The sequence below is a fragment of the Lynx canadensis genome, chromosome X, assembly GCF_007474595.2.
Source record: "Lynx canadensis isolate LIC74 chromosome X, mLynCan4.pri.v2, whole genome shotgun sequence".
NCBI classification, from domain to species: Eukaryota; Metazoa; Chordata; class Mammalia; order Carnivora; family Felidae; genus Lynx; species Lynx canadensis.
The window spans coordinates 27,439,357-27,466,269 of record NC_044321.2 but is presented as its reverse complement, the minus strand read 5'-3'; the positions used below and the strand labels follow the sequence as shown (position 1 = coordinate 27,466,269).

At 36.3% G+C, this 26,913-nt stretch overlaps 1 protein-coding gene across 4 annotated transcripts in view; it reads left to right on the top strand.

The window, feature by feature from the left end:
* The window catches only part of DMD (dystrophin), a 1,834,617-nt gene that overhangs the window by 735,068 nt on the left and 1,072,636 nt on the right, over positions 1-26,913 (top strand). For all 4 annotated transcript variants that reach the window (XM_030304767.1, XM_030304766.1, XM_030304769.1 and 1 more), the window contains one exon: positions 18,114-18,261. In XM_030304767.1, the coding sequence (XP_030160627.1) occupies positions 18,114-18,261 (148 nt within the window). The remainder of the gene's footprint in view (positions 1-18,113; positions 18,262-26,913) is intronic.

Genomic DNA, 26,913 nt, shown 5'->3' with positions numbered 1-26,913 from the left:
TTTGCTGAAAATATGAATCATCTGTGGGATTTGTAAAAGTCTCAGTGCTCACCAAGAAAAAAAAAATCTCTAAACAAATATTGAAATCTACTTGATAAATATCAACACTGATGCATTTAGGGTAAATTATATTGATGTTCATAATTCATACTGAAATACATCGAAACATGTGATTAGTTGATGGATGGATAAAGGGATATGTGGATGGGTAAATAAGTTATTAAATGTTCATGCTAGGATCTACATAATGAGTATACAGGCATTCTCTGTATTTTTTTTTCATTTTTGTTGTACATTTGAAAATTTTCATAATACAATTTGGCTGAAAGTCCTTATGCCATGACCGCATCCCAGATCAGTTAAATTAAACTGTTGGAAAATGTTTTAAACCTCTCACATGGCTCCAATATGCAGCAAGGTTGAAAACCAGTGTTCTATCCTCTCACCAGCGCATAATTCCTTTCCACAGCTTACAAAATCATCTATCTAGATTTCAATCCTGACTGTTTCACTCTTCTATTCAAGAATCTGATTAAGGGTTAGAGTTTTGCTACTACAGCAAAAAACTATAGTGGATACCCAGAACATCAAGAGAAGAAACCAAAGCATACCACCAGAGAAAATCATCCAATCACAAAAGAAGAAAGATAAAAAGAAAAGAACAAAGAAATTCCAAAACTGCCAGAAAACAATTACCAAAATGGTGATAGTCCATTCCTGTCCACAATTACTTTAAATATAAATGGACTAAATGATGTAATCAAAAGACATAGAGTGGCTGAATAGTTTAAAAACAACAGCAATAACAACAAAAGCAAGACCAAACTATATGTGTCTGCAAGCGACTCACTTCAACTTTAAGAACACATATATACTGAAAGTAAAGGGATCAAAAAGGGTATGTCATGCAAAAGACACCAAAATAAGCTATAACTATATTTATATCAGACAAAATAGACTTTTAACCAAAGACTGTAATAAGAGACAAAGGAGGTCATTATATAGTGATTATAGCCTTTGCCTAAAAGTCTACCTTTAGCGAAAGACTGTCATAAGAGACAAAAGAGGTCATTATTTAATGATAGATTGGAGGTCGATTCAACAAGAGGTTATAACATTTGTAAATATTTATACGATCAGCATAAGAGAACCTAAATATATAAAGTGAACATTAGCAAACATGAAGGGAGAAATAGCATTAAAATAATCATAGCAGCCTTCAATATCCCCTGTCCCCTAAGGATAGATCATCCAGACAGAAAGTCAATTAAAAAAAAAAAAAAACATTGAGCTTAAGCTGCACATTAGATCAGACCAACTTAACAGACATTTATAGAACGTTCCGTCTCATAGCAGCAGAATACATTCTTCTCATGCATACATAGAGCATTCTCCAGGATAGATCAAATATGAGGCCACAAAACAAGTCTCAATAAAATTAAGGAGATTGGAATCCAATCAAACATCTTTTCCAACCACAGTGGTATGAAACTAGAAATTAATTGCAAGAAGAAAACTGGAAAATTCACATATATGTGGATATTAAACAACATGCTACTGACCAACTGATGATTCAAAGAGAAATTTAAAAAATATGATGACACAAATGAAAATGGAAATACCCCGTACTAAAATTTATGGGAAGCAGCAAAAGCAGTTCTAAGGGAGGAGTTCAGCATGATCTAAAGAACCTAACTTTACACCTCAAGGAACCAGAAAAAAAAAAAGAACAAAGTTCAAAGTCTTGAGTTAGGAGAAGAAAGGAGATAACAAAGATCAGAGCGGAAATAAATGAAATAGAGCCTAAAAAGTAGAGAAGATCAATGAAATTAAGGTCTGCTTTTTTTAAAAAAATAAGATAAAATAGGACTTTAGCAAGACTTAACATGAAAATGAGAGGAGTCAAATAAACAAAATTAGAAATGAAAAGAAGAGACATTACAACATATTATAAAAAGGATCATAAGACAATTATATGCCAACAAATTGGACAATCTAGGAGAAACGGAGAAATTCCTAAAAACATACTACCTACCAAGACTGAATCATAAAGAAAGAGAAAGTCTGAAAAGACTAATTACCAGTAAAAATTAAAAATGCAACTACCATATGATCCAGAAATATCGCTTTTGTGTGTATATATATATATATATACAAAGGAAATGAAATCAGGATCTTGAAGTGATGTTCACACTCCTATGTTCATTGTAGCATTTTTCACAATAGCCAAGATATGGAAACAACCCAACTGGCTGTCAGTGGATGAATGACTGGGAATCTAATGTATAACATGGTGACTACAGTTGATAATACCATACTGTATACTTGAAGTTTGCTAATAGCGTATAACTTAAAGGTTCTCAGTATGAAAACAAAATATATATATAAATATGTGAAGTGTTGGATGTATTAATTAACTGGATGGGAGGAATTGTCTCCCAAAACAAACAAACAAACAAACAAACAAAAACTCTAATTAGACTTCTAGCTTCTCCTGTGGTTTCATCTTGTGTATGATGACATTTGCAACATGTGTAAAACAGAAAGACAGCTAGTAATAACCCATCTCTCTTTTCCTAACCCAATGTAAATAAACCTTTCTTTCAAGGACAAAATGCAATATTGTCTTATAGTTCAGAGCAGCTAGAGACAACTAATGCCTTCTGGTTTCTTGTGGTCATGGATGTTTTCAGCATTGCTGCCCCCTACTGGCCGGTTGTTGAACCAGCCAGTTACGCGGTGCCCCATGCCCATAGCCTGGGAGAAGCATGAAATTCCCAAACTGGCAGTCATAGAGTTCTTGGGAAATGTGGATTTTAGGTTACATATATGCAAAATTTCGCAGAAAATAGAGCCAGGAATTTTATAAGAAATATTCTCTATATGTGTTCTCTCTCCAAGGATTTTGTCATTTATTTTATGATGTAAATTTAAAAAATATTTAGTAATTTTGTTTGGTACTCATTTTTTCAATAAACAATGCTAGCAGTAATGAACTAAGAAAAGCAAGTTATGTCACAGGATATTCATGAGTCTTAATAATCTTCACCCAGTTCCTCTTGCCCACCTATCATTTGGCCATTCTCTGCATGCTAGTGATTCTCAAAGTGTGGTCCCCATACCAGAGGCATCAGCATCAACAGGGAACTTGTTAGAAATGAAAATCCTTCGGCTTATGGTATTAGAAACCATGAAGGTGGGGCTCACAAATGTGTTTTGAAATTAACTGATACGAATTTTAGAACCACTCGTCTAAGCCTTCACACATGCTGACTCCACTTCCTGCAATGCCCTTACTTCTCTCTCTTCTACCTGAGATACTTCTGCTCTTCCTTGTGGATCCTTATCTACTGCAGTGTCTTTCCTAACACTTTCCTCCTCTCAACTCTCACATTCCTTTAGGGTAGAATTCATCCACTGTCTTTCATAGTAGCATTGCCCTTTATCTTCATTTGGATTCCTCAGAAGCGGACCTTAAGCAAAGCAAAGAACTCTAGTGCAAGGAGGTTTTTGGGGAGGTACAGGGGACATCTTAGGGAAGTGAGACAGGGAATAAGAGAAAGCCGTTAAAAGGTGTGTTTTCAACCCAGTTAACACTTCGGGTATCTGAAACTTAATTCTCCTGAGGAAACTGTGGGCATTCATTGACGGAGTGTTTCTCCCTGGAGTGTTTATTCCTGAGCAGTCTTGGCTTGCCATATAGCTGGGCAAAACAGACCCCTGCAGCCAGAAGGAGTTCACAGGCAAAGAAATCTAAGGGCTGGCCTTTGGAATGTTTTTTGAAATGGAAAGACACTGGAATATGCACTGGGCAAGAACAGCACATGCTACAATTTTGTTACATACCCTCATTACAGCACTTAATGTGCACATTAAACTGTGAGTTTCTCATTGGCAGGGATAGTATCTCTTTCATCTTTATACCCCCCGAATTTAACACACTGACAGGCCCAATGCTAAGCACTCAATAAATGTTTATTAAAGGAATGAATTAATGTTGTTAAATAAAACGAGCTAATACTATACTTCATACACATTTATGAAGTATTTCTGCTTGGCTTTGAACATTGATATTTTATTTTTTAGAGGTTCTATGTCTTCACACATTTTATGTTTTTCTGTATTTTAAAATCCTTTTATTTATTTATTTTTTTTTACATTTTGCTCTGCTCATTCCTCTTTCTGCACAAGCTATGCTTACTTGCCTGAGAGCACAGCATATACTGATGTTAATCAAACTTCAGATGAAACACCTAAAATGATAGAAAAGAATCTGCTCTAATTAAATAATAAAGTAACCCCTACAGGTTTAGACATGTGCCTTCAGGTGTAGGAAAGAAAAAAATTTTAATGAATAAAGTAGTTTTATGCCAAGAATATTTCCCTCATGTACTTGTGTTTTAATAAGATGAAATGTAAAATAGCAAAAGAGGCCTGATTTTTATGGTGATATTTATTCATAAGGTGGTAAGTCAGCTATGATTAAAGTTTCCTTGACTTACACTTACTAGAGTTGGGTCAGATTTTAGTTCAGTGAATTTGAAGTAAAGATGTCTTACCTCCATGTTGTTAGACTGGAATTGGCCGGTTCCTGCAGGTACATCCGTGCTGGGGAGTGGGGGCAGGGAAATCCTCCGAATATTCGTGGGATCAGTGGATACATGGAAATGAGCACCACAGCCATACTCCTAATAGGGGACCTCAGGCATATTTAATTCATTAATTATCTAGCTGTCACATAGATATAACCAGAAATCTGCCTTGAAATTAATTACTGGTTCTCAATTTTATAAGAAAGTCCTTTGGAAATGTCTCCTCTGACTTATGGGCGCACCTCCAAACAAAATGAGTGACTTTTGTAATTGTCAATCCAAAGAAAGAAACAACATTCCCATTTTACTAGTCTAAGTTGGTCTTGGAACATGCAAAAACAGTATTACAGAATGAATTTAGATGGTTCTTTACAACCTCTGATAGCCTAGATATTTTCCCCTCCTATTTTTAATGAAATGTTACTCTGGTGGAATTTCAGCACTAATTCTCTGTGAACACCACTTGATGCTTCTAAATTCATTCTTTTTCTGTAGTACTGTTTTTGCACGTTCCAAGACCAACTTAGACTAGTAAAATGGGAATGTTGTTTCTTTCTTTGGAAAATTATTTTAGAATTAATTGACAGTTAGGAAAGTCACTGTTATAATTATCTTTTTTTTACATTTTGCAACTTTTGAGATTGGTTCCAATAAAATAAAATGTCGTAAACATTGGGAAAAATAATAGCTTGTATATGTTCATTAATATGGTAGATGATAACTGTTATGTGTTTGTGGGCTCTTGTTAATTATAACTATCTTAATAGGAAAAGCAGTCTTGTGGAAGGTAATGGTCCCAGTGAAACTGTCTAAGAGAGAAAATAGAATTGCCCATGTAGAATAAAGCTAAGTAAAAAGTTAATTGTTTCAATTTTATTTTTATATTTGTCTTATTGTGCTCTCATACTAAAGATATTCTAGGATACACAGTGCTCTCAATCTTTGCTTTTAATCATGGTCAAAAGAAATAAAGAGTAAAAGTAGAAAAGAGACACTTGTATAAGCTGATCTTAAGTGGTGTATTTGGATTTGCTGAATGTCATGCTTTTATTTTTTTTTAATCTTACATTGTATATTTGGAATTTGTATTTTAATAACACTCTTGAGAAGAAAATGACATCTAAGTGTCTTACTTGCCCTGAAGATCAAAATCTGTTCACCCTCCATTTTGAAATAATATGTTTTTCCCCCCTCTCATACTCCTTTAGCAGAGAAGTTGAAGTAAAATTTCTTGTGACCAAATCAAACGTACTATACCCCTCTCATTTGGAAGGAAACAAGGAAAGACATATGACTCCATTTGCTACAGTAGTTTACATTTTCTCAATTACAATAGGAGTAAAATCAGCACACACAGTGAAATATTTGACTCTCCAAAGAAAAGTGTGCATTGTACTTGTGTTTGTGCATAGAAAATAAACAGAAGCACTTGTACAGATTTTCCTCATTTATCGCTCTATATTGAAAAGAAAGTGCTCATATATGTGTATATATTTGAAAATTAAATAGTATTTTACAAATACAGCAGTTGTATATTTATATATTATATGTCATATATAGTTATATATGTCTATTATGATTATTGTTATTGTGAACATCGAGCACTTACTATGTGCTTCACAACTTTTAGTATATTTTTTTCCTAATCCTTCGAACAGTGCTGTGAGGTAGACATTATCATGCCTATTTCACAAATGAGAGTCCTGAAATTAAAAAAATTAAATCACTTGCTGAATTTTACAAAGCAATAAAGCAGAATTTCTAACTCCCCTTTGCCCATCTTCATATTTCATATGCTGTACAACCTCCTTGTTTTATGACTTGCTTTAAATTGAAAACTGTGTCTCCCTTTTTGCCAGGTGATAGTGTGGGATTTCTCATCTACAGAAAATTTTCCCATTAAAAGGTATAATAATAATTCAAAATGAATATCAATTGTATGTATGAAAATTAATTCAGTTAATTAATTTTAAATCTGCAAAAATTAAGTCCAACAGTATTTATGCGTACTTGTTACAGAAGTTAAAAATGGTGATTCAACATAGTTCCTACCCTTAGAGAACAATTGTTATAGTTTGGGGATAATGATATCAATATAAATTAGAACGGACTAAATTCTTTAAAGCAGGACAAAAAGAGTGTTGGGGAAGTACAGAGAGAGGGTAGATTGCTTCTAATTAAGAGCATCAGAAAGCTTGTCATGGGGGAAGTTGTGTCTGGCAGAGAATCTAGGAGAAATAATATTTTGACACAAGACATATTATGAAGAAAACAAGCAAACAACAAAGATGAGGAACCCTGAAGGATGTTCATGGAACATTAAGTTAAATTCTATTTGATTGGAGTGTGTGATGTGAGAGGTCATGCTATATAATGAGAAGTGACTAGGAGGAAGAGATAATAGTTTGAGAAATGGCTGTTTAAACTAGAGGTCAGGTCATTTATGAATCCTTTACTTTTAAAATATAAGATTTATCATGCTCAGAAATAAAAGTGTGGAGCCAAACAATAACAACGTGATTTATGCCCAAGGGGACAGTGTGTTAGAGAAGTCGGATTTCTTGTCTTCTGTGAGATAGTGTGGTATTTACTAATTCTAATGACACTTTTTAAAAAACCACGTACACTCTTAACGCATGGTATTCACCTCTGGTATTGCCTTGGATTCCTCTTTGGAAATACACAAGTCGCTTAACCTCCCAAAGTCTCAGTTTTCTTGTCTGGAAAATATAATAGTAGAACCCACCCTATGCTGTTGTGAAAATATTAAATACTCTGTTGAATCTGAAAACTTAGTAGGGTACGTAGTATCTGTGGGGGTGACTGCTTTTGCTGCTGTTTCTAGGTAAAAGTTCCTACATGAGTTACATATGTTTGTGTTTGAATGAAGAGAAAGACATCCTTATTTTGGATATTCTCTCTAGCCCACAAATTCACATAAGATTAAAAGCTATGATGTCAAACACTGTATCATCTTTATTTGGACTATATACTAGGAGGTATGTAAATTAGGAGTAAATTAAATGCTCACATTTTGTCAAGGAGATCCATGAATATATCAAGTCCTCAGAAAGAATGTTACCTTAAACTTTTTAATAAATTTAAATTATTTAATTTAGACTGCTGAATCGATTTCTTTTGTTGATTTCTTTAAAAGATCCTAATATAAGAGGTAACATTACAGCTCACTAATAGCAAACTATTTTTTCCACTTTGGGTATTTTTACAGGGTGCTAATTGTGCCAAATCAAGACATTGAAATTGCATAATTTTTAGGTTAATATTAGCATAATCCTACATTGCCTTTTTTCAGAACCAGTGCAGGAATAGCATACCCTGAATATTTCCCCGCCGTGACAAAACTGTCAAAAATTGCACCCTTTACACTCTCATTGGCCTGATGAGACTAGGTACTATGACAAAGATGTTTATAAAAGAGAAGGGCAAAGGAGATTTGTGGAATACCAGAGACATTTAGTAATACCAGAGACACTTTTGCTTTTCTTTTTATAATTAGCAAATTAAATAATCAGACGTCAAGGGTAGGTGAAAGTATGGAGTCTTATGTATTTGAGTACTTATAAATTTATCCCAGGGATGTTTATGGTATCTGCTACTAAGTCAAAATAATATGCTTCCTGAAGGCTTCCATCACTCTTATATGTACTTAGGTCAAGTTCTGATTTGTGTGTATCTGTGTGTGTGTATGTGAGTGTGTGTATGTGTTGTATATTTACAGTTCTAAAAGTCTTCACTTTTTCACGATGACTCAAGCTTATCGATGAAGTTTTCTTTTCACCTCCTCCTCCACAGATTTTCCCACTTGTAGGAAAAAGTGGCTACTACAGTGCCCATTTTAGGTTCCATTCAGAGATGCATGCCCAATAAGAGATCAATAAAGTTTAAAAACTTCTTTAGACTTGTAAAGAACTTTAAGATTTCTTTACATATTATTCGTGATAAACTAAAGTGTGAGGCTTTGCAAGTAATGTAATTAGCATTTATCTAACTTTACAGTTATTATTTTAAATATTTTATTTTTAAGTAACCTCTACCCCCAACATGGGCTCAAACTTAGAACCCTGAGATCAAGAGTCACATGCTGTACCGCCTGAGCCAGCCAGGTGTCCCTACATTCTTGTTTTTAAAGTTACACTATTAATAAATGAACTAGATTAATAACTGAAAACATAAAGTAACACTATTGAGTTCTTGAGTATAAGGTGAATTTTATCAATATCACTGTAGCCTGAAACACTCCCATTTAAAAAATTATAGTTCTTAAGTAATTATGCATCCTCATACTTAAATTAGTCCTTGGCAAGTTTTGTCCAAGTGTATTAATTTTTTTTACGGGACAGCGTTGAGCTTCCTAAACTATCTATATTTAAAAGTCATCCTGTGTTTTCTATTAGAGCAACAATTCTCTGGAAATGTACTGACTTATTTGCAAGATGATTTCTGATATAGAGTGAGATTTTTTTTAATTCTAAATTTTGTATGAACGTTATAAATTGTGCAGATTAACATAGGTTGCTACTGATAACAAAATACCAAAATGTTATTGTTATTTATAGCTTTCAGTGTGCTTTCATTCTCATCAAAATGCTATGTAATGTAGACAATATTATCCTTGCTTTATTTATGTGACAACTGGATTCAACGAGGTAAAATGGATTACCCAAACCTCATGGCTCCCAAATAGAAGATATAAGGAGCCCATGCAAATTACTCATGAATCCTTTCATTCATTCATTCATTTAACAAATATATTAAACACTTATGTGCCAGGAACACTGCTTGGTACTAGAAATCCAAAGGTGAATAGGGCATATTCCTTTTTGTAGGAGGCTCAGATTCTTTGGGGAAAGATAGGTCTATAAACCCACAATTAGAGCATGAGGTAAAAATCTATTTTTTTAATGTTTATTTATTCATTTTTGAGAGAGAAAGAGCACAAGCAAGTGGGTGAGGAGCAGAGAGGGGGAGAGAGAGAGAGAATCCCAAGCAGGCTCCATGCTATCAGGGTAGAGCCCCATGTGGGGCTCAAACTCCCAGAGATCATGACCTGAACAAAATCAAGAGTCAGCCACTGAACAGACGAAGCCCCCCAGGTGCCCTATAGGACATGAAGTGGAATCTTAACAGAGGTTTTTGCAGAGGGGGGAAACTTTTCTTATGGAGTAACTTGTTTCAGGGGAGAGAGGCTTCACAGAATAAAGTGACATTATGGAGCAGAGACAATCTAAAATATAGCAAAAGACCCAGAGTAAAAACAGAATTTAGGTTGTTATGGAAGTTTTGAGACAACTCAATGTCTTGAGGTGTAGTATACGTTGTAATCTGTGTGAATTTATGTGGCAAAACCAAAAAGGAAAAAGGGATGGCAGTGTAGACATAGATTAGAGAATTGTGAGAAATGGATGATAGGGAAAGATGAGCCGGGGTATGGAGAGGAAAAGGTATTAGGGGCTTTCAACAAAGGCCATGTCAGTGGGGCTAGACCAAAGAGGCCAAACTCAGGAGTCACTTCTGATTTAGAATTGGTGGGATATAGAGGCACCTTGGTGGCTCAGATGGTTAAGCGTCCAACTCTTGATTTTGCCTCAGGTCAGGATCTCATGGTTTGTGAGATCGAGCCCCACGTCAGGTTCTGCACTGGTGGTGTGGAACCTTCTTGGGTTTCTCTCTCTCTGCCCCTCCTCTGCTCCTACACATGCTCTCTCTCTCTCAAATAAAAGAAATTAAGAAAAGTAGAATTGGTGGGATATAGAGACAAGCATGGTGAGAAACAAAGAGATGAGTAAAGGATGACCTCCAGATTTCTAGCTTGGAAATGATTAACTCAAATTACAAGTAAAGATTAAGAGGAGAAAATAGGGATTGTTAACATGTCATATTTGAGGCTTCAAAAAAACAGCCAGATAAAGAACTTAGGTAAAGGCCAGAACCTGAAACTATGTGCTAATCACTTTGTAGATGAAGGGTGGGTAAAGTCTAAGTCTGGCCCAACACCTGTTTTTGTAAGTAGAATTTGGTTGGGACTCAGCCAAACCCCTTTGCTTCTGTTCAGTGTGTGGCTACTTTCAAGCTACAGTGGCAGAGTTGAGTACTTGTAACAAAGACCACATGGCCAACAAAGCCTAAAATACTTACTCGTCAGGTGCCTGGGTAGCTGAGACGGTTAAGTGCCTGCTCTCTGGATTTTGGCTCAGGTCATGATCTCATGGTCATGGGATCGAGCCCAGCGTTGGGCTCTGTACAGAGCCTGGTTAGGATTGTCTATCCTCTCTCTCTGCACCTCCGCTGGCTCGCATTCTGTGTCTCTCAAAATAAAGAAACTTTAAAAATTAATTAATTAACTAATTAATTAAATACTTACTTCAGAAAACTTTATAGAGAAAGTTGCCAACCTCTGGTGTATATGTTAGTTGAAATTTTAAAAGTTAAGGAGATTCTGTAGGGGAATGTCCAGACAGGAAATCCAAGAGGCTCGCCTATAATAACGAGATTTCTCTTTGAGTAAAAAATATGCCGACTTTTAAACATGGCAAAAGAGTCCTTTGTGATTGGAAAGAGGTCACATTAAGTGTTGATGTTGGTGAGCTACTTCAAATAAAGTCCATCTTTTCTGTTTACTCATATGGCAATAAATGAAAACTTACTATGAGAAACCAGAGAAACAAAATGTGTAGAATTTCAGCAGTGGAGAGAGGGAATAAAGGCATGAGAATGGGTTGCTAAACTCAAGTATAATACTCACTGTAAAAAAAACTTAAGAGCAGAGTACCATTCCAAAGTGGCTTGTAGCCTGAACCAGACTCACAACATAGACAGGATTAAGGGTATTATATTACAAAATAAAATGTCAATCCAGAACTTTAAAAATACTAGCAATGGATATACTGAAAATAATAAAACTGAATGAAAAATCTATTACTTTATGTCAGTGTATCTGTATTCCCTTGCCCTACTCTAGAAATATTTCAAATTATAAAATTTTTATTTACAGTGAGAGCAGAATTAGCTGAATTGAGGGAATTGAGTAGGAGAGACTTACTTTTCACTACACTTTTGTTTTTCCACCATACACCATTATTTTGTTCCCTATGCACGTCTTACCTTATAAAATAAAATAAAATAAAATGTCCTGTTTAGAAAACACACATCTTAGTTCACACTATACATGAAAATAAAACCCTGGAGGATTACCAAGGTAAATGGGAAAAAGCAAATTAATAAAATTTTTGCAAGAAAATAGGGAATATGTTAATGAATGTTGGATAGAGGAAGATTTCTTAAATATACATGTAAAGCAGTAATCAGAATTGAAAATAATACACCAGACTATGTTTTATATGAATAACTTCTGTACATCAAAAGACAACATTGAGAGTGTAAAACCGAAAGCCACAGCGTGTGAGGAGATACTGGGAACACACAAATAACTGATGAAGTACGTGCGTCCATAATTGAAGATTTCCTACAAATCTTTAAGAACAGACAATGATAGAAAACCGAGAGGAGTTCTTGAAAAGTGTGGGGGGGGGGGCACAACGAGGGCTTGTGGGCTACTGACACTGTTTTATATCTTAGGATGGTGTTTCCAGAGTGATCAACTTATACTACATAGCAAATGTGTTTTGTGTCTCACATTAACATAAGACTTTTGTCATTTTCACAAAGTAAGTAGTCCAAATGGCCAGTAAACACAGAAGGAATTCGCCAGCCCCGCTAGAAGTCAGAGCTTGCAAATTAAAAGTACAATATCGCCATATATGACCCGGATGGTTGAGATTTGAGAGGCTGGCAGTCCCACTTGCTGGTGAGAACGTGGAGCCCTGGGAATTCTCATACACTAACTCTTGGACTGTAAATTGCAAAGGGGAGTGTAAACTTTCATATGCTACTATGCTAGGAGTGAAAAACATCTGGTAGTATTTTGTCACATTAAAGATGTACATAACCTGTGGCTCATCAGTTTCAGTCCTAGGTATATACTCCACAGAAATGCTTGTGCACACATTCCAGGAGATAGGTACAGGAATGTCCATAGCAGCATTATAATAGCTTCAAACCAGAAACACCTAAATATGTATTAACAGTTTTAAAAAGCATGCAGAAGAATATTATACAACAATGAACAAAGAAATATTTTTGATTACATTTAAGCATTTTTAACAAAAATCTTAAAAGTATAACTTTGTGGGGAGAAAAGGGGGAAAAGTATAATATTGAGCAAATAAACCCTCATATGAAATAATACATATTATATGGTTGCATTTATAAATTTTTAAAAGCATATACAACCAAAAACTCCAGTGTTAGGGAGGCTTATTTAAATTTCAAAGCTCTAAGGGAATGATTACCATGAAAGTGAGGAAGGAGATTAAATTGTGGAGGTAGCAGGGAGTCGTGATTGAGGCAGTTCAAGAGGGTTTCTGGCTACTGGAGGGGCACCTGGGTGGCTCAGTCGGTTAAGTGTCTGACTGTCTGTTCTGGATCAGGTCAAGATCTCACAGTTTTGTGAGTTCCAGAGCCCCGCCCCACATTGGGCTCTGTGCTGACGGTGCAGAGCCTGCTTGGGATTCTGTCTCTCTCTCTTCTCTCTCTCTCTCTCTCTCTCTCTCTCCTTCCCTCCCCCCCCCAGGGTGTCTCTCTCTCAAAATAAATAAATAAACTTAAAAATGTTTATCTTAAAGATGGGTTCTGGCTACTGGAAATTTGTTTTTAATTTCTTGGCTTTGGTGATGGCAACATGGGATTATACGTATCCTTCTCTATATTGTTTCACAATGAAAGGTGTTTCAAAAATACGTATAGTGTGGTTCAGGTCAGACATGGTAAACCATGGATTCTATGCTAGATTCGTGATTCAGCTTCCATGAACTGGATAATGAATTACCCCCACCAAAGAGACACTGGCATGTCTTGGAATTTATATTGGTGATTTGCTTTGCATTTGAAAATCTAAGCCAAACAGAGGCAGAATAATTAGACCAACAACTACTACAACTGTTTGTCGAACACTGCCAGACACTGTTCTGAGAAATTTAAATACATTCCTTCATTTCACCCTCACAATTAACCTTTGGGAAAAAGTAGGAACTACTTTTATACTTACTTTTCAGCGAGGTCCCTGACTTGTCCAAGGCCACACAGTAAATTGTGAAGGCAGAATTCCAGACTCGGCAGTGTGACCACTGTGCTCTGTTTGCTTGAAGAGGTGAGATCATGGGTCCAGGTACAAGCATGTATCCAGAGAGTGTTTGCAGTGAGACGAACACTCAGGAAGCTGGAGTAGAGTCTAATTATGCATGAATGGACCTGGGTCCAGTATATTAACAAATAGGCATGAGAGGACATACTTCAGCCTAGAAATCTTGGGCATTGTCTTAGGAGAGAAAAATAAAAGGGGTATCAGCGGGTTAGGGCAAGTTAGAGCCGTGGGAGCGCTCCTCAGAGTAAGTCAGGTTCTGTAGAAAAAGAAAAAAAAAACGTAAGTGCTAGCATTCTTAGGTTTTACTACATAATTGTATTACTGGGAAAGTGGCGGTGGGGGGGGGTGGTGGTGGTTGGGGACGAGTAAGGTACCATGATTTGGGACAAAGAACTAATTTAACTTTATTTATCAACACCTACAGTTTGAACCATGAGACGTTAGTGGAGGTACCTCCTACTCACCTCATCAAAGATGAAATATGTGGGAAGAAATCATCAACAGCCTAATGCTGAGTTAGCAGACCCAAGTATGAAGCCACAATGGATGTGTCAGAAGGCGACTAGGATATTATTTATTTAAATCTATTTCATAGAATTGAGCACCACCTTAATGACCTGAAAGTGTTAAAGTAGGTCCCAAAGTACCTAAATTACTCCCTAAATGTAATTTATGCTCGAGAATAATCTGACTAACTTGATTTAGAACAGCAGGAAATAAGTTATGCTGCACATAAATGAAGCAGCAGTGTAATTTTAAATACTGCTTGCATAGTGAATGAGAAGTTTAATATTTGCAAAATTTTAAAATCACTTGATTTATTATCCATATGTTTATACTGACATTTCTGTCCTTTTTTTAGTTGGTTTTACATTTCCTCTTACTGCCAGGGAAAAAAAAAAAAAAACAACCAAATTCCCCCCCCCCCACACACACACACACTAATAATGTAGAGGGTAAAACTTATATTTATTTTCCTGAGTGGTATTTTTAATATCTCTCTGTGTTTCTAGTTGTCGCTGCCTTTTTCCTCCATCCTGAGCAGTCCGATAAGAGCCTAGTGACTGATTAGAGATGAAATTTATAAATGTAACATTGTAAAGCTAGAACAATTTATATATATTCATTGAGAATTTTCCTCGGTGGGTAAGAGTGTAAGTTTAAAAGCAGTCATGATAGAAAATGAAATTTTACATAGTAAATTCAAGAATAGATTTAGACTTTGCTGTTAACAACACATATTAAAATGCTGAAAAGTATATTTTAAAATTTTATGCCATGCTTGAAATGGAGTTTAAAATATTATTACTCGCATTAAATGCCGTCACGTGTAAAGTGCATGCTTTTATTCTTTAATATTTTGTTTGAATAGACGTACTCATTTTTTAACATTAATTTTAACAATAAAATTAAATCAACTTTACAGTTTTCAAAGTTTTAGCGCGTGCAGGCCATAATGAATACTCTAGATTTAGATGTTTGCAAAGTGACAGTGTTAGTAGTTCAAACCAAGTCTTTTAATGCAAAAGTTTGGATTGCAGAAGTTGGGGGGAAAGGGAGAGAGGGGGAAAGAGGGCGTTTCAAGAATAAGGTACTGATGTACAAAGGCATACAGGCCTGAGGCAGCAGCAGGGCCTGGGGAACCACAGAGAGCCCTGTGTGGCTGACAAGTCCATCGTGTCTCATTTTTTGTGGGTCTGGAACAAGGCTGTAAGACTATGAGCAGGAGCCCACAGCCCGTTTCCCTTTTCTTCCTACCTCTGGCTGTGCCTTGCAGAGCCAGGAGTACTGTGATCATTAGGATCTATGGGCCCTTAGGGTTTTCTTCTTTTGAGAATCTTGGAGGAAAGATGATCTCTGGAAAGGAACAGGGCTTGGAAGGGGAGGAGGCTTTGCGGAACCTAGTAGAAGGTGGTCGTCTCCAGCGCGGTGATGGGTGGAGGGACACCTCTGTGAAGCAGCCTAGAATGAAAAGTTGGTATTTAGAGGACACGTGGGAGAACAGCCACCTGCCCATAGCTGAAAAGAGTCGGCAAGAGGCTGATTTTGGTGGTGGGGTAGGGGGAAGCAAAGCGAAGTAGGAGGGAGACCGATGGCTGCTATAGAGGTAGAATGGTAAATTGTGACTAGATGTCAACTCCTGTGTGCGTTGGTTAGCTTCCGCCCGTTTCTCGGGCTCTGGTAGTGGGAAGAGTATTGCAGGCGGTAGCCGTTAGCGTGTGAACCTGCCTTTTGAAGTACTTGGAAGTTACTGCGTTTTTCTGAGTATCAAAGTATGAAGTGCACATTGTAGAAACACTTAACAACATGGAAAACTATACGGTGAAAGTCAAAATCAACTATAGTCTCACCAAGATGGGACAGTACCAACTATGCCTCATGGCTTTTTAGATTCTCTTTTAACCACAACTTTGACTGTAGTGATGTGTCTAGAAGACGGATGCAGTGTACAATTTTCTGTTAAAGGAAATAAATGCCTATGGTGTATCCTTAAGTCATTTATTGTGTATTAGATAGAGCCAAAAATATAAGAAAACAAAATAATGATTAAACATGCAAAATATTTCCAACGTCATTTTGAGGTTGATGGATATACCATATTTGAGCAACTCTAGAAAGCCCTTAATTATGAAAGGCAGAATTCAATTCATTCCTTTAAACTAGCTAGAGTTACAGATTATCCCTTTTGGCTACCATTGGCTTTTTAATGCTAACAAGATACTGTTTTAGATATTTTTAACGTAAGAAATAGAGTTCATCATTAAATGTGGTATCTGATAAAATGCAATGTAGCTGTAGATGCATTATTAAATATTTGGAAGACAATAAAGAAGATAAAAAGAAACAAAAATCCTACAACTGTCTCTTTGAATTATTCAACTGGTAAGACTTCATCCTGAAAAAAGGAAATCCCACGAAAGAAACTGGAAGACCGTGAAGGGCATGATGGAAGCCAGGGAGATCCGAGTTAGAATCCCCTTTCTGGCATCTTACTCTGTTTACTTTTTGGCAGGCTGCGCACCCTCTCACTTTTCTCTGGTAGAAAATGGGAGCAATAATTGTTGCAGTGCAGGGGTGCTGCAGGAATCCAAGAATAAGTAAAAACTCAGAGCCCGCTGCCTGGCTTATAATAACCGTTAAGAAATCTTAATTCCATTCTCTTCCCAATAAAAACAAGAGGGAGTTGGGGTATTATCTCAGTTCTAAAATAATTTATAGTTCCTAAATGGAGGTACAGATCTGAAAAGATGTTGAGATATTCAAAATTATAACCCATTGAAACTTTAAGAGTAGACTTCCTAGAACTTCTACAGGCTTATTGGACTCTGAGGCAGCCCCACAGCCAAGAATCTTCAGGATGGTTTTGGTTTCATGACAGCAAATACCTGTTTGGACAGGCCCCAGGAGACCCACTAGTTCATAAGCCCCATAAGACTTTAAAACTTACTTTGCAGAGTATTTTTCATCTTGACTGTACATTAGGATAATTGGGGTGCTTTTAAAAATATAAGTATCAGGATCCTACCTGAAAAGATACTCAAGGTTCTTATGTGCAACTGTCTTAGGATAAACATACAGCCCTGACTCATTTCTGCCTCAGTCACTTCTGTGACTGGAACATGACCAAATACTTCCTTCTTAATATTCTTTTCTCGTGGGATAATAACACAATACCTTACACTAAGTTCTTTCACCATTCCAGGTGAAAATGTTAGCAGATGCAATAAAACAACATTAAAGGAAGACGACAGTCATCACCTGGTTTAGATGAGTCTATGAGTTAGTTGGTTGCTTATATCTGATCTGACGGTGTAAGTTACATCTGTCATCTTGGGTGCTTGAGGACCTTAATGAATAAACTCTTTCAGATCAGAAGTAATACCAAATTTGTAGACTTCATGAGATAATTTGATTTTGACTCAAAACATATGTTGACATTGACCCTCTTTCTATCTTTGAAATACTTATTGGATGCTAATATACTTTTTAAATTCCTGGAACTTTTTTTTTTACAAATTAAATATGCTAATAGGGAAGAAAATGTTAATACTCCATAATTGTTGTTTTTAGCTTTGTTTCAGTCAAGAAATGTGTTTGATTTTGAAGGGAAGATTTATAGCCTTTTATTTTAATTCATCCTTTTTATTCAGTATCACTTACCTCTGTTAATTGAAACTGAAATCTACAAATGTGAGAACTGATCAAAATAATATCCTTGCCAATGTAGCAAAACATACATGCTATGTCCATATAATTGGTATAATCTATTTATTTTACTTGATCCATATTTTTGCCTCTAGGCGATTTGACAGATCTGTGGAAAAGTGGCGGCGGTTTCATTATGATATGAAGATACTTAATCAATGGCTAACAGAAGCTGAACAGTTTCTCAAAAAGACACAGATTCCTGAGAATTGGGAACATGCCAAATACAAATGGTGTCTTAAGGTAAGGTTTTGAGGCCTCTTTTTTCAAACTGTGTTTATCTTCACCACAATATTACAACTTTTTAGCTGCTTTAAGCTCAGGCTGTGAAGGATGACGGCAATTTACAATTCCTGACTTTTGTTGTGATCACTACACATACAGAGCATCATTGTAATGACCATGTTGGGAGACTGTGCTGATGAACTGCAAAGTATAATTGAATCTGTGATACAGGGAAGCATCTTGCAGCAGGGTGTCCTGTGGCTTTGGGGTAGTTTGTGTTTTTGCCTTATGTTGAATCCTGTCCAGGAGGAGAACCTGTGGTAGACTTAGCAATAATGTAGTTCTGGAAATATCCATCATGATAAAAGTATAGTTCTGTTTCCCTAGGGACAACTGTGGTGATGTAGCAATATTTGTATATATTCTATTGACAGAATGCCTTCTGAGAAAGTCCAGAGGCCAAAACAATGCAGAGTTAATTGGGGGTACTTATTGACTTTTTTATGGCTTATGTTAATGGAAACGCAACATACGGATTATAACCAGCGTATAGTTTATTTTCAAGTTTCTGTGTCTTTTGAGTGTGCAAATAAAGATAAATTAGATTTTGGAGGTTATAACTTAGGTTATAAAATATATAGTTTAGGTACAAGATATACTGAGTTTATTACACCAAGTCTTAAGTACTTTTTGCAACTGTTTTAGCTCAAATTGTTCATGTACCAGTTTTCAGTCAAGCAGATTTGAATTGTGGCTGGATTCATAAAAGCAGTATCATATTCAAATTTACAGTTCTCTATTCTCAAATAGTTTTTTTGCATGGCAAAAATACCTTTTGATATTAATAAAGTAAGCTTGCAAGCACTTACTCATATGTAGGCAATGTAAACATATGGCATGAATAATTTTAAAATCTTTTGTAATTATATGTATATCAAACTTGTATATACATCAGCATTGGCATTAGAGATAGAAGAAAGGCACGGCTTTCCAATCTGCCATCATACAGAAAATACATTTTGTAATAGCACTTACTTAAGTAAACTTTGAGCTCCTGCAGCATCCCTAGGTCTCTAAAATATGTGTCACAAAGGTGCCATTGAGGAGATGTTAAACTTCTTGCCATTGCCAGAGATACCCTATACGAGTAGTTATATATTTTAATCTGGTTTTATTATTTAAAAATATATACACTCACTATAAAAAATAAAGCAATGCACAAGTGTGTGTATACTTCCGTTCTACTCCTCAGGGAGTGGTTGTTTGGGTATGGATTTTGGTACATATTTCAGGTCAGCATCTTTGGGGAAGCCCCCTCTGAGATGGCGATTAGCATATGGAAGGCTGATTAGGGAGTGCTTTTGGAAATCGAGAAATCGGTTTATGATGTGCCTTGGTATAATTTTCTTCATGTTTCTTGTTCTTGAGGCCTCTTAAGCTTCTTGGAAAATATGGGTTTTTAATTTTCCCCAAATGTAGAATTTTTAAGGCGTTAGTTTTTAGGTTCGGTTCCTTTTTATTTTCGGTCATTTTTCCTGTGTAATTCGTTTTACATGATTTATATTGTCAAATTGACCATCGAATCTTTTGCTATGTCTAATCTGTGGTTAATCCCATCTAGTGTACCTTTTCAACCCCAGACATTATTGTTTTGTGTGATTCAACACATTGTCAAAGTATGATTTGGGTCTTGTTACATCTTTCATGTCTCTACTCAACTTACCACTCTTTCCTCTATCTTTTTGAAAATGTGGAATACAATTATAACAACTGTTAAAATGTCCTTGTCTTGTAATTGTATCATCTGTGTCTATTTTGGGTTAATTTCAGTTAATTTTTCTCTTCAGTATGGGTGTTATTTCCCCGCTTCTTTGGATGACTGGTAATTTTCACTGGATGCCAGATGTGAATTTTAACTTGTTGAGTGCTTCATATTTTTGCGCAGATAGATTCTCGACCTTTGTTCTGGGACACAGTTAGTTTATTGGAAACAATTTGATCTTTTGAGCACCTCTCTTTTAGACTTTGTGAGTTTTGAGCAGAGCAGCCTAAGTCCAGTGACCCACTACTGAGACAAAACCCTTCTGAGTACGGTCTCTGATGCCCTGTGAATGATGAAGTTTTCTACTGTGGCTGGCAGGAGCAGGCACTATTCCAGCCATTTGTGAGCTCTGGTGACTGTTACTTTAATCTTTTTGTGTAGCTCTCTCCCTAGTCATGTGTAGTTTCCTCACATGTGCCAGCTGATCAGGATTCAGCTGTAGACTGGAAAGGAACTCTCTAGGTCTCCAGTGTTCTCTCTCTGTGCATCTATCTCCTATTTGGTACTCTGCCCTGTGACCCGTAGCCACCTTGGACTCCAAGGAGTCCCAGCTTCGTCTCATCAACTCAGGGAGCCCTCCTAGCTTTGTGATGGTTTCTTATCCTTTGTCACAGCCTTGATTTCTCTTCTGACAGTAAGCTGGAGCAAATGTAGACTCACGTCATTTGTCTCTAATTTCTCAAAGATCTGTATCTGTCATTGCCTGATAAATAATGGCTTCACAGCCATCACTTCATACATTCTGTCCATTTTATCAAGCTTTTAGCCAATAAGTTAAATCTGTTGTCTGTTACTCCAGCTTGGCTAGAAGCTGCTAATTGATGTCATATGATCTTTTAGTACATTTACTTCTATATACTCTTGCAACTGTGTAATGCTGGTAAATGCTTTAAGAGTGTCTTAAGATCCCCAGTTCTTGACAGTGTGGTTTAACTGAAATGTATAAACATCTTTTAAAAACTCTTTCCCTTAACTGGAGGACTTTTTTAAAATGACTATTTTATTTAGAGTGTTTTTGACTCCATTTGTACATGAAATATGGAAGGGAATTCTGGATGTCCAGGGAAAAGTCCTTTTAGCTAAGAAACTGTGAATGATATTGCAAGTCCTTTAAAAAGTTAAGGTGTTTTTCCCCCTGGTGATTAGAAAGCTCCAAGATCATGCACATGCACATACATAAGATGCCTGGGGTTATCCTTCCATTCTGGTAAGTCTCAGAAAAAGAGTCCAGAAAGACTCTGTAAGGCACCACCGTTAGTACGACACACAGAAGCTCTGATAATTTCAGCTATCTTGGCCGTAATCATTATCAACTGAGGAATAACAATTAAGAGAAAGAGTTTAAATTTTTGCTAAGAAATTATTTTAGGAAACAGAATGTTGATGGTGCCTGTTAGTAGCAGAGAGATTTGTTGGCATGGACCAGTAATGGTTGCTTTGAGGAAAATCAACCAAGCAGCCGATATACTAAACAGATATATACAGCGGTACATGGGGATTTAAAGCCTCATATGTAGAAGGTTTAGCAACAGTATCACGTCTAGATATGAAATAAAATAAAAAGAATGTACAATGTTGTAAGCGTTTATATATTTCTATCAAACAACATTTTATTTCACTCATTCACTTAAAAAAAAAAAAAAGATCAGTGTCCTACTGACTCTTGGTGTTGTCATTCAAAATAAAATGACTGCCAACACCAGAAAGATGGTCTGGTTCTGTGCAACTCAATGATGTTTTTCTCTGTGACAAGTTAATAAAATTAAATATATGAATCCATGTTTTTCAAGATATTCCCAAAATTTCTTTATGCCACCATAGAAAAATTACATGTTTTTCATGTAATTACATGTTCTAAAAAATTACATGTTTTTCATGAGAATATATCAATTATGTTATATGCCACTAAAAACTCACTTGTTAATACATTCACTCGATTACTTGTGCCTCTTCTTATATATTCATGCCACAGGCAGTAACTGAGTGCATGTGCAAAGTTATATTACCCACAAAAATATTGACATGCCACATTAGGTAGGCTCTGATAAAAGTTTTGAAGATTGGCTAAGAGGTTGGAAGGCACGTTCAGAAAGTGTGGGTTCAAATCCTAATTCCTTTAGCTTAATAGCTGCAGAATCTTAGAAAAGTGTCTTAAGTCTCTCCATGCCTCTGCTGTCTCTTCTCTTAAATAGGAATAAAAGTGCAATCTGCATATAGCACTTAGAATTGCGTTCTCCCCAACATAATTACTCATTAAAATGAAAGATATTATTACAACTTCATAAGTGCTTAGCCTATATCTATAAAAACACAAATGTATTCACTTAATTACTGTCCCCAGACGTCGGAAATGCAGATTGAACAACCTGGCAATTTCACTAAACCTAGTTTTTTTTAATGAATTATGACATTTTCTCAAAGGACAGCTCTTGGATTAGGAATCGAGGAAAATTGTAGTCCAGCCAAGCACATCCTCCTCAGATAGCTGATACTTTTGCCTACCCATTTTAGAGCAAGAAGAAATGTTAATGGGAGTCTTCAAAGGGAGAGCTGAACACCCTGAAAGAGAGTTATGAAAAGAACACGAACTCCTATAGTAACCGTGAATTGGTGCACCAGGAAGTACCTTGAATGAAAAAGGAAAAATGGAAATCATGATGTGTCCTAACATTTAGCTTTACAGGTTATTCCAGAGTAAAAAGAAGTAAGTTTTAAAACATGGACTGTTATTTAATGGGGTTGAAAATTCTTGAGGTTTACAGTAGAAATGATCAAAATCGCCATTAGATCGAATATTTTAAAAAGTGGAATATTCTTGCTGTTAATGGAAATGGAGCCTGTTTGTTCTTTGGACTAGTGCTGCTCTGTGGACCATATTTCAGCTCTGGAAAGCAGTTTGCAGTTACTCAATAAATTAAACAGAAAATTTCCACAGGACCCAGCAATTTCACTGCTGGATTTGAAAACATGTGTTCAAACAAAAACTTGTAGATGAATGCTCACAGGAGCACTATTCATAATAGCTAAAAGGTGGGAAAAGAAAAACAAATTCCCATTAACACATGACTACATAAAAACTAACAGCACCTTCTAAAGATTGTTGCCATGAGCAAGCAAGAAATCTTGAAATCTTAAGAAATGCCGTTTAAAATCCAGCTTAAGAAGTAAACAGAAGAGGGATTGTTTAGATGAAAGTTTTTAGGCTTTAAAGTGACAAATGTTAAGCAAACATAGGTGTGAAAAACAGCAGTGTGTTATTTTGACACGAATTAACTGCTGTTCTTAGGCAAAGCATCATCTTTTTAATGTTAAGTTAATTAATTTTCTGGCATATCTTTCAATGTTACTGTGTTTTACTCCTTCATAATATATATTATATTGTACATGTACTATCTGTCTATCTGTCTATCTATCTATCTATACACACACACACACACACACACATACACACACATATATTGCTGTAAAGAAATTCAGTTAAAACTGTTTATTTTGTAACATGATGATACAACTTAATTAACTGTGATTGAGGATACAGTCAACATGGATTAGATATGCCATGTTGGAATGTTCATGTTCACCATCAAATCTCAAATACTTAGTCTAAACTTACGTCCCAGTTACGCAGAGTATACTTTGCCTTTTCTCAAATTGGAAACCTGCATGAAGATAGAAAATTACTTATAAACCGTGTAGTCATAGCATGAGAACATCCCTGTGATCTCTCGGAGGAGACAATAAATGGAGAAAACAGGCTCTGTGTCTTGGAGTTGGGGAGAGAAGGCAAAAAAGAAGAATCTAAGAGGCTAAGTTTAGCTCCTCTTCAGCTCTGCCTTACCTTGGCTATTTGTGATGGAGAGAAGAACCCCCAAGTACTTTTTAAAGGACCCAAATCTTACTAAGTTTAGATTCACAGAGCACATTGGACTTAGGTAGCTCCTGCCCAAAAGTTTGAGACAAGTGAGTCTGTGAAAATGCTTTCTTCCTCATAAAGGAAGTACCCAGGGTTTCTAATTCTTCTCACCCAGTTTGCAGCCCACAGAGGCCTCCAGCAGCAGGTGTCATTATTGAAAGCCATTGGCTTGCCCAGAGAGAGAGAGAGCTGAATGGATGTGCATGGGTCCCTGACACTGTCTCCTATAGAGTGAGTTTTGGTATTTTTCTTTGCAGGTACTTTAATACCTAACTGGTAATCTGCTCCCTCCAATGACTTTATAGGAGATAAATGACTCTGAATGCATAGGGATTAAATCAAAGGCTATCTAGAAAAAGGCATATGGTGTAAGAGGCCAAATTGAATACAAGTATGCTTTCCATACAGTCGGCTTTCACAGGGCTGATTTCACCACCTGGCTGGTGAGTTGGACGGCTTCTTAATAGCCGCACTGCTGGGATTCAACTGCTGATAGAAACTTTGATGGAAGAATGACTTGAGTAAAAATTTCTGCCATCTGTTGCCCTTCATTGGGACCCCAATGTTAAGAAATTTATACTATTGCTGGCCTTTATATTTCCCCAGCAGTAATAAAGTTTTGTTTGGGAGTGTCCGTTTCTGTGACTAGAGGATACACACTAACATTAAGAAAATAAGCATGAAAATTTACTGCTAAGAGAATCTGTCGTTGCTTGCTTTAGGATTGCAGCATTGTAGAAGCACGGGAATACATCTTGAAGTGAACTTTTCAATGTTATTAGCTGGTAGTGGCAGGAGAATTCAGTCTCAATACAGTTAAACAGTTGGGCCCTCGATTCTTACGTAAATATTGTTAGCCTTTTATTGCTGCTTAGAAACTCCTCCACAACTTCTTGGCTCCTATGCGTCTTTTCAGAAGTAGTAAATAACAGATTTATTGGGAGTTTGGCACCGTGCAGAAATTCAGAGAGGGGCTCTAAAGTGTTGCCTATCAAATGTGTCTTTCATAAAATAAGTATATTAAATTAATTGGATAATTCCAATGGCTTGTTCTTGTTGTCCGGCATGGCGTGTTTAAGGAGATGACAGATTGCCACACATTATCGGGAAGAAGCAAGAACCAAAACTATAACTTACCGTAATGACCAGAGCAGTAAAGAACTGCTTAAAATGCATGAAAAACATTCTCAGAGTCAGAAATTATCAAGAGGGTAAGAATCGACAAATAAAAAGCGAAGCATGCTAATTGCAAATTCCAAATTGAAAAAAAAAAAAAACAGCTCACATCAACAGAGAAGCGATGTGAATTTGAAATTATTATTTGATGAAGCATAACATTAATGCTAATATAAGTAATTTTCATGAAGTGCCAAAGTTTGCAATGAGAACGTTCTTCTTGCTGTTTCTTCTCACATAACTTCTTACCCTTTCTCCTAATTCTTGTTCCTATGATTAAATTTGCTTTTCTCTTTGCTTGAGGGTTCTACCCTAGCTTCCAGTTGTCCTGCACTGTGCCCTGTCCCCGCTCCGTCTCAGGATTTTTGTACACTTCCCTTTATTTGTATACATCTGTGCTCTAATGATTTTTCTCAGACATGCCTCTGGTCACTTCTCCTGTCTTAAAGAAATTTCTCTCTCTCTCCCTCTCTCTCTCTCTCTCCCTCCCTCCCTCTCTCTCACACACACACATGCGTGCACACTTTCTTCGTAATACTGTCAATTGCTGAAATTGCAATATATGTTTGCACATTTATTATCTATATTTGAAACTAGAATGTAAACCTTGCAGGGACTTTGTCTTTCTTGGTCACAGGTAGATACTTGAAACTTAGAAAAATCTCTTCGTATATAGAACATATAACACTCATATAACGAATAATTAAATAAATGAAAGAATTCTGTATTCATCATATTATTCCTCAGGCAGACTATTTCCAAACTTGTCCTTCCTTCCATTTTTGCTCCATCGTATATCCAAGAACTTCTACCTTATAGTGAGCTGCCCTGTCCTCTTCTTTGAACAGATTCTTTGAGATTTTTTCATATTTGCCGAAAGTTTAACAATATGATGGCTCCATTCTCTTACTCATTGACCATATCATAAATAACTGAATCCACTCAACAAACATTTAGTGTGAGCCTACTGAGTGGAAGGCTTTGCTTGCTGCTAGGGATACAGAGTTGGCAAAGAAACCCATTTCCTTTAGCAAGCTAACAGCCTCATGATTGTAGCATATTAAGGCTGAGGTGGAAACACATGGAACTGTGTAAACACACCAGATAGCCATAAAACTAGCCTAGGGGAAATGGGAGTGCTTTTTTCTACAGAAGTTGTTTGTGTACTCTGGTCCTTTTTGACACTCGTCGGTTACACTTCCATGATTCCCGAACTCAACTGAGAAAACGTGACTTGGAGAACCAGGAAAGAGCAGTGTTGTGAAAGGCAGCCCAAGGAAAGAGCTAGCTATGAGGAAGGCATAGAGAGAGTGAGAAAATGTTCTCACGTAAGTTGTGAATTTTGAAAAATGATAAAATTGACAAATTATAGTACAAGAGGCCTGTTCACAGATGAGATGGTTCAGGATGAACTATTCATCAAGCTCAATAGCAGGTATCTAGTCATAAGAATGGTAAATGTTCCTACTATAGAACCAAATTATAGGTACAAACCAGAGACCAGGATTATTGGCAAACATCATAATAACAAAATCTAAAATTCGTTTGTGAGGCTATAATTGACAGAACTTTACTGGCAATTAATTTGTACTAAGTCATTCTGATCACTACTGATAGAGAGGAAAGATTCAGGGGTATGGGGAAAAGAAAAATAGATACATCAGAGTTGAACACGTATCTATATAGTAGCATGTTCCCCTTAAAGCTTTATTGGTGCACCATTTTTTCAGTAGATAATTTTAGTTTATAACTCTGTCGT